Source organism: Microtus pennsylvanicus, chromosome 7 (genome assembly GCF_037038515.1).
Source record: "Microtus pennsylvanicus isolate mMicPen1 chromosome 7, mMicPen1.hap1, whole genome shotgun sequence".
NCBI lineage: Eukaryota > Metazoa > Chordata > Mammalia > Rodentia > Cricetidae > Microtus > Microtus pennsylvanicus.
Window position 1 is genome coordinate 8,716,211 of NC_134585.1, and position 9,210 is coordinate 8,725,420.

Sequence of the window (9,210 nt, forward strand, 5' to 3'; positions counted from 1 at the left end):
TCTGGGTAGGCTTTTGAGAAGCAGGACTCCAGCAGCTCTCCGGGGGTCCCGGGGTTGCATCTCACAGCACTGCAGCTGCTGGCTCCTTAGTCAAGACCATCCCGAAGAGGTTGCAGAGTGTTTGGGGGGTGAGGTAGGAGGATTCCCAAGAGGCCAAGTGGTATGTGGTTTTGTAGTTAACAGGTCATCTAGAGAGATGCTGGCTTGAATCCTTTGTTCACTTACATTAGATTGTAAGTTCTTGGTATATCTCAAGTGGCTGTCCGTTACTGTGTATAACTTGTAAACATGTACCCCTTCCATAGTTAACATTCACTTGCTTGACGATATCCATGGAAGCACAGAAGTGTTTGCTTTTGATGAAATCTAATTTTTCTCCCTTCATCACTTGAATCTCTGGTTTCAGATCTAAGAATCTATCACCGAAGTCAAGGTCAGAAAGGTTTCTAAAGGCTTGATAGTCTTGGTGCTTGTGTTTACGTTTTGACTGAGCCACTCTGTTCTGTGCTCATCAGTTGTCCCTATGCTGCCACAGAATGGTGTGATGCCACTGCCTGTGACTGGTAGTTTCGTACTGGAAAAGCCTGGTTCTGGTCACAGATTTGTAGAGTCAGCAGTCCCGTGACAGAGACTGGTGCTGACACCTCTCGGGAGCGAGCTCTTCCTGCAGCCATTGACTTTTCTCCAGAAACCGGTGTGAGAGGATAACTTGAGATCAGCTCCACTGCCACCGTAGACGGCACCCTTTGAGCCTTTAGGAAATGTGTCCTCTGCTAGGCTCAAAACTCATTCCACCTAGTGTACCAACTAATGCCTGGTGTAGGATGTGTGAATGGGTAACCTTGTATCTCTGCTGAACACCCAGAGCTGGCCTGTGTGGATGGACTACTCAGCATTCTGCAGCACCCCTGCCCCCACCTCACCCCAGTCAGAGGGCTGGGTTCGTGTTCTCATGTCTGCATGTGTCAGTTCCCAGGGCTCCATAATGGGAGAGCAAGAGAGCAGCCCATCAGATTGGTGAGCGTTTACCTTTCTCTGATCAGACTTAATTGAGTGTTTGATAAGAAAGTCACGACCAAGGCTGCCTGAGAACTGGTTTACCTTCATGAATCCCCAGAGAAGTTGTCATCTTTCCATAAATCCTCAGAAGAACATGATTCTTGATCTCAGATACCTCCTTTGAATAGCAAGGCAATGTTTTCTATTGAGATATGATCTGTTGCTCCACGCATGCCAGGCTGAACTGCCCATGTGTGATATGAGCCTCTCACCCATGCCACTAGCAGCAGGCAGGTTGGGAGCCTTGGTTTGTGCTGGGTGTTGATAAAATACTGGTTTGTGCAAAAAAACATCAAGAATGAGGCTGATAAGGAAAAGGGGGTTATAGACCAAATTAACCCAGAGGTTTGTGTTAACTTTACTAGTTCTGGTAATGATGTTGTGTTTTGGCAAGAAAGCATCTATTCTTTAGTAATATTCAGTTTACGTAAGAGGTGAGACAGCAGGTTGTCTGGAATTTGCCTCTGAATATCTTAGGCAGATTTATAAACTCTAATGGAGACTTAGATCAAGCAGATGAAGCAAATGTTAGTAACCTTGATGTGGGAGAGACACATGGAGGGTCATTCCACTGCCTTTGCGCCCATGTTTTGAAAATTCCCGTGGTTCGTTGGCTGAAGGGAAAGGTGTTGCAAAAAGCTTGAGTTTGATCCCTGGAAACTGTGAAGAGGTGGGAGGAGAGAAGCAGCTCTACAAAGTTGGCTTCTGATTTCCACACACATGTCATGGTGTATGCATACTCATATTCTCCTCTCACCAGCAATAATAAATGTAAGAAGAAAAGAAAAGAGGAGAAGGCCATGTCTCTAAGTACTAGCTGCCTAGGTTGCTCTGTGGCCACGTAGTAGGGGCGGCTTTCCCTGTGCTGAAAAGTGAGTGGACAGCTCTGCCCTGGCCCTCAGCAGCCTTTTCTCTGGCTACTGGGTAAGCTGTGCCTTGTCCTCTCTGTCCCTTCCTTCCAGACACTGTACAGTGTGAGAGCTGAGATCCTCCCTGCTGCAGGGGCTGAGTACTGTAGGACGGGCTCACTCTGCTCCTTGGAGGTGTCTATCACACGGCTCGCCGACCTCCTGGATGTGGACAAGGATGAAGCCCTCGTGGAGTCTGAGGAATATTTTTCCACCAAGCTTATGTATGAAGGTAGGCTTCAAGCTCTTCCTGATGGTGCGATGCTACACGGTCTCCAGTGACATGCGGCATCCTGGGAGTTCTAGAATCCCAGCATTTGCCTGATAGATTCATGATACAGCACAGTCTGGGCTGACTGAGCACAGCTCTGGTTTACTGTGCATTCTAACAGGCACCAGGCAGGAGTCTAGGGACTCAGGACCACGGATGCATCTGCCCTCTGTGTAGTGTTAGCATCCCACCATTACCCTAAAGCTGTGTCAGTGTGCTCACAACAGCTGAAGCTCCTGACCACACACTATCCTCTCTTATTCTCCCCAGGCTCTGCAGTTCTCACAATCACTCTAAACATGATTGGTGAACCAAATATTTATAGTTTTTTAAAATAATATGGCAGCATAATGGCTCGGTGGGTGAAAGCACCCACATGGAGCTCCTGCTCGATGGCCTAAGTTCAGCCCCTGAAGCCCACAGTGAAAAGAGAGAACCAGTTCCCAAACATCCTCTGATGTCCACATGTGTGCCATGCCATGTCTATGCTTACACAATGCACATACATTGATAGTAATATAAAGATTTTTTTTTAACACACCAATGTTCTAGGTGTGATGGTGCTTGCCTGTAACACCAGAACTTGTGAGACAGATACAGAAGAATCGGGAGTTTAAAAGGCCAGCCTCTGTTAAAATGAATTCTAGGCCAGTCTGGCCTATTTGAGAGTCTTTTTCAAAAACGGGCTTAGAGAAGTAGCTCGATCACTAAGCCAGCACAGGGACCCAAGTTCAGTCTCCAGAACCTACATGGAAAAGCTGGGGGTGGAGACAAACACTTGTCTTCCCAGTACTGGGAAGGCAGAGACAAGCAGACCTGCCGGATTAGCAAGATCTAGGCCAGTGAGAGGCCGTATCTTCAAGCAAGGTGAATGGTGCCTGAGGAATGACAGCCAGAGTTGACCTCTGGCCTCCACATGTGCAAACACAGGAACATACAATGCACATGAAATCAAACAGGGCTGGCAGATGGCTCAAGAGTGAAAGTGTGCTCTCTGCAGCCTAACAACCTAGTTCAACCCCTGGAGCCCACTCTGGAAGGAGAGAACTGACGCATTCCTAAAACTTGTCTTCTGACCTCCACATGTCTGCAGTGACACGTGTGTATCTGATTCACACAGTGTATCATCGTGTACATACACATAACATGACATTCATTTTCATGAAAAATAACTCTGTTCCCGAGTAGAAAAATGACAGTGCTGTGATGTCCGGGGTCTTTGATCTCTTTGCTGTCTAGCTTAATCAGAGGTAATGGAAGTTCTGTGCCTCATCTGTCCACTCTGAGGAGAGACAGTGTACTAATTGAATTACCTGAGGAAGCTTTTACAGACCACCACTGCTTAGAAGTGGGAAGTTGCTCATTTCGTGCAGTCTTCCTATCTGTCCTGCCCTGAGCACTTTTTGGCCAGGTGTTACTTTGTAGCACCATGAGTAATCATTTAGAAAACATGGTTTCCTAATTGTGCACAGTTGTAAAAATGTTTCATTTCACTCACAGCCTCAGACTCCACAGCTGAGCAGCTCACCTGCACAGTGGCAATGCAAACTTCGCAAACTCCATTTTATGCTTAAAGTCTTAAAGTTTTGGTTTTTTTTTTTTTTTTTTTGGTTTTTCGAGACAGGGTTTCTCTGTGGCTTTGGAGCCTGTCCTGGAACTAGCTCTGTAGACCAGGCTGGTCTCGAACTCACAGAGATCCACCTGCCTCTGCCTCCCGAGTGCTGGGATTAAAGGCGTGTGCCACCACCATGACAAATACTGATGGGCTGGTTTTTGAGGGGGAAGGTGGTGAAGGGATCTCAGACAGAGAGAGGCTCACTCTGTAGCCCAGGCTGGCCTGGAACTCATGGAAGTTTTCGTGCCCCAGCCTCTGAAGTTCTGGGATGACGGGTGGGAATCGCCTGGCTTTGCTCTGAACTGTTTGTTTTGAACATAACACGGTAGCCTCGTGTGGTTCATTTTCAAGAAAGTATCTGTTGGATACTAGCACTGATGCCCATAGCTCGCCGGTCATTAGCTCACGCACTGAGCTAGTGTGGCGTCAGCCCACTGCAGCACACAGTGCAGAACGCTCTCCACACTTCCGCTCTCACCGCCGTCCTGCAGCTCAGAGTGTGAAAAGCGTAAAGCACCAGACTGAGGTAGCTCAGATTCCTCAGCTACTGACTGATGGGGTAAAGCTGTAAGCTCTGGCTACACACAGGGTTTTGATGGACATCTTGACTCCTCTTCTGAAGAGATTACAAGTTAAGATGGGGACAGTCTCAAGTGGCAGCATTACAGGAAGGGTAATGGATCTGAGGTTGACAAAGGTCAGAATGAGGGCAGGCAGCCCGTGTCTGTGGTCCTGTGGAATTAAACCAAAAACAAACAAAAAGTCTGACCCAAGTGCCTTTGAAGACTGCTGCCTGGTGGCCATGCTGTTCACAGTAGGGAAGGCTGAGTTCATGTGACCTCTGTAACTGTCAAGACACACTTCACAATGCTTTTGGACTTGCAAGATGGTTCGGTGAGTCAAGATGCTTGCCACCAAACCTAGAGTTTGATCCCTGAGACGACATGGTGGAAGGAGAGAACTGACTCCTGCAAGGTGTTCTCTGATGTCCACATGTTCTCCATAACACATGTTCACACACACCAAAGAAGGAGAGGAGGAGGAGGAGTGAACTGAACAGTAGATGACTGTCACTGCGGAGGGAATTCTCAAGTAGTTGTCCATTCCCAGCAAGTCCATGTTGGTGAAGAGTGGCCTGTGCCTTCATCAGAACCAGTGTGAGTGTGGCATGGAGGCAGCAGCCTGGCGCTCACTTGGAGATGGGGCACCCTGCAGCCGCCTCCCTGCCTGTCTGCGCACCAGCTAACCTCATGGCCACCCCACTTGCCTCTGTTGCTCCTGGCCTTCAAGTCAGGCATGGCATAGGAAGCTGTGACCTCCTTGCTGCTTGTCTGCTTCTTGTGGGAAGGGTCTTTTCCTGCTCACCATCCTGGCCTGGGCTGTCCTTCCTCACTTGTTGTCTTGACCTCAGACTGGGTGTCAGGATCATCCTAGATCAGTAAGGGGTGGGAGGGGGTTTAAGAGCCAAACATGTTGGACAGCTGGGCAGTGGTGGTGCACACCTTTAATCCCAGTACTCCAGAGGCAGAGGCAGGTGGGTCTCTGAGTTTGAGCCCAACCTGGTTCCCATAGTGAGTTCCAGACAGCCAGACCCTGTTTCAGAACAACAAAATAATTTATGTTAATGACAGCTGCCATATACTGATGACCTACTGTGACCAAGCTATGTAATGCAAAGTGTACCATCTTTTTACATCCTTGGGAAGCATCTGAAGGTTGATGGCATTATTCTCACTCCATGAATGGTGGCACCCAGGAGCAGTATCCAGGCAGTGCTGGGCAGCTTTCTCTCCCTGAGAGAGGTGCCTGTGGAATCCAGAGGAACAGGTTTTCATTGGCTGTGGCTCTACTCGTCCTCAGCTGGCTCCATTGCTTTGGGACTGAGGCAAGGCAGAAACGTGGTGGTTGGGGAGTGTGATGAAGGAGTCTGCTTACTTCGTGGCATGTAGGAAGCTGAGAAAAAAAAAGGATCTGTGGACAAGATAGACCCTTCAAAGGCCCTTCTTCTCCAGTGACATTCCTCCAACCAGGCGCACCTCCTAGCAGCCATTTGCATGAACTCATCACAGACCCCACTGATGGAGTTATCACTCTTACGATGTAATCCTGCAGTAGCACCACCAGCTGAGGACCAAAGCACAGCACAGATCAAGGTCTTGATGCAGCTACTTCCAGGCAGCCTAGTTTATACCGCCTCACTTGTCTGATGGAAAGAGTGGTTTTCTGTCTACATCTAATGTGATCCAGTCTAAACTAGAACTGAATGTTGCACTGAAACAATGGTGTGCCTTGATTGTTCAAGCACATACTCACTGTAAGGTGTACTTAGGTGAGACGTGTGCTACAGCGAGGTCGACTGTGAGGATTGGAAAGGGCGGGGGTCTCACTTTGCTGTCTGTACAAATGGTGTGTTCTCCTCTTTCCAGTTGTGGACAACAGCAGCAACTGGGCTGTATGTGGGAAGAGCTGTGGTGTCATATCCATGCCTGTGGCTGCCCAGGCCACTCACAGAGTCCATATGGAAGTGATGCCTCTGTTTGCTGGTTACCTCCCCTTGCCTGATGTTCGGCTGTTTAAGTACCTCCCCCACCACTCTGCTCATGCCTCTCAACTGGATGCTGGTAAGGCATTTACAGAAGGACAGATGCTCCCCTCATTACATAGAGTAGGTCATGTCCTGATAACCCGTCCCAGGTGGAAAGTTACTACAAGTCAGTTGATACACTGCCCAGACCCACTGAGCATCTAAGCATAGCCTCCTACCTACCTCCTCTGTGCAAAACCATTTGCACAGAGTTTGTTTAAAAGTACAGATGTAACCAGGAAACAGAGGCGACAGATCTCTGCAAGTTCAAGGCCAGCCTGGTCTACAACAGAGAAACCCTGTCTCAAAAAACCAAAATAAATAAATAAGCAAATAAATTAATAAATAAATAGAATTAAAAGTACAGATGTAGACAAGATAGGCTTTAAAACAAAGTACAAAATTCCCAAATTGTGGGCTGCACAGTTTTCTTAGTGCCAGCCTGGTGTATCCCCAGCCATGGCGATGGAGGGTTGGGGGGAACGAATGAATAGACAACTAACTGGGGACGGTAGTTTCTGCCACTACTTGGTATCTTGAGAGAACCAAACCACACTGCCAGTTCAGAGTCCAAATCTGAAGTGTGATTTCTACTAAACAGTTTGAGACCTTTTAGAATTATAAATTCTGTATTTAAATAGACTGTAGCTTCATGTGGTAGGCTTAAACGCTAAAACATATTTTCAGGGCCAGTAGAAATGAATCCAAATCCCAGTTTCAGAAACCACAATAATTGTGTAACAATGTGACACTCAGGTGATTCGCCTGGGTCCACGTGATAGTCCAGGTTGGCTTCCCCCTTCCCCAGGCTCATGCTGCGGTGGCTTAGTCTGACTTCCTATGTATTCCACAGACAGCTGGATAGAAAATGACAGCCTGTCAGTGGACAAGCACCTAGATGACCAGCTGGACTGCAGCAGCATGCGGAGTAGAGGCAGCACACACTCAGCTTCCAGCAGCGAACATAAGGGCTTACCTATGCCCCGGCTCCAGGCACTGCCCGCTGGCCAGGTCTTCAACTCCAGCACTGGCATGCAGATCCTGGTCATTCCCAGTCAAGACGACCACGTCCTGGAAGTCAGTGTTACCTGACGATGTCATGGGCCAGCGAAGCCAGAGTGGCCATGAGTGCACTTTAGGGATTTTGGTTGGATTGTGGTCTGTGGTAACACACTAGCTCTAACCAGACTTTGGCAGTTCTGCCTAGCTACAGATGCCGCAGAGAACAGTGTCCTTCAGCTGCTCAGTGGAGTAGAGAATCACCTCATGTTGTCTATGACACAGGATTCATTTTTATTTTTTCATCCCTGACCCTGTCCCCATGCTGGTATCCCTAACTCATGTACCTTCCCCACAAGACTGGTCTCCTCCCACAGCCTTTCTCTGGGTGGCTCCCGTCCATTTCTGTTTCTCCCAGGTGGACCTTGAGCAGATCCCACAGCCTTCTTACGGCACTGTGTGCCCTTTGCTCATACAGTCCAGCCCCTTGGCGACTTGTGGGCCTCCTGAGGGATGAAACCCTGTCCTACACTCCAGATTCCCTAGTTATGATTTTATAGTAACACCTTTTGGGTGGGGGTGGGTGGGAGGAACATAGCCCCTTCTGTGCCTTGGGATGCCCAGCAGATCACAAGGTCCATCTGTAGAAGCCACATGAAAGGCACTGGAGAGACGACCAGAGCACAGGGAAGTGTGGTGTGGAGATGGCTTAGGCTAGATGTTCTGGATCCCCGATTCTCCCTAATGATTGAATATCATATGCACTTGGAATTAAATCTATATTTATTATAATTGTTGGATGTGGGGGTGAAATGCTTTCTCTCACTTTAAAGTCTGCTCATGTATTGTAGCTGTATAATCGACATCTTTTGCACCTTAAGTCTTGGAACTGAAGACGCTCCATGTGGAGTGAAGATAAGAGAGGTCTCTCGTGCTCTGGTCGGTCAAAGGAGGTCTCGGCCTGGTGGGGCCTCTGCAGCTCCCCTGGGTCGCAGTCATACCGCACCAACGGGTTCATTTACTTTTGGTTGTAAATTTAATTGTACATATTGTTGATTTATTATTTTTAAGAGTACAGACTAACTGATGTAATGTTTGTGTATAAGTCGCACCAAAAATCAAGGCAAAATAAATGTGTGTTCGTTTTTACTGGTGTGGAAGTCATAGCTTGTAAATACATGCTGTATGTATTAAACATTTTCATTCCTCTGAAGTGATGTATTTTTGTACATATGAGATAGAGTGCTCGGGTTCATTGGCATGGCTTACATGAGTGGAACTTGAGATGCAAAGTGGAAGAAGGAGCCGTCTTCAGCAGTGGTTGCCCCCCAGGAACCCAGCTTGGGAACAGGGAATCAGGAACACAAGGCAGAAGCCAGGAGAACCAAGCCAACATTTTCAGTATTTGGTGTTTTTCCTTTTTAATTTAGTCAGTAAGTAAAAGACAGTGTTATCCCTGCCCCCGATCTCTCATTTGCAGGAATTGGAGGAATGCATAAAGAAAATAAACATTTATTGAAACTTATGTGCAGTTTAAAATTAATAAGCTTGGACAAGCCAGTTATGCATACGTACTGAATGTTTATGGCCCTCTGAAATCTGTTTGCTGTCAGACTCTACAATTGCCCTGCAGACATCAAAGACCACGAAGGAGGAGGTCTCTGAGACTTGCCCTGTCTGGAAAGCTCCCGCCTGGCCCTGTTAGCCTCCCTCTCCCATGTGTGGTGAACTGCTCACCTTTAGAGCGTAGAGTCTAGCCCCGAGGTTACCACTC

General features: G+C 47.8%; 1 protein-coding gene across 1 annotated transcript in view; it reads left to right on the plus strand.

Moving 5' to 3' along the window:
- Trappc10 (trafficking protein particle complex subunit 10) overlaps window positions 1-8,649 on the plus strand; it is a 65,441-nt gene extending 56,792 nt beyond the window's left edge. The window contains exons 21-23 of the mRNA XM_075979812.1: window positions 2,022-2,199; window positions 6,280-6,474; window positions 7,291-8,649. Coding sequence (XP_075835927.1) covers window positions 2,022-2,199; window positions 6,280-6,474; window positions 7,291-7,529 — 612 coding nt within the window. The 3' untranslated portion in view covers window positions 7,530-8,649. The remainder of the gene's footprint in view (window positions 1-2,021; window positions 2,200-6,279; window positions 6,475-7,290) is intronic.
- Window positions 8,650-9,210: the final 561 nt, after the last annotated feature.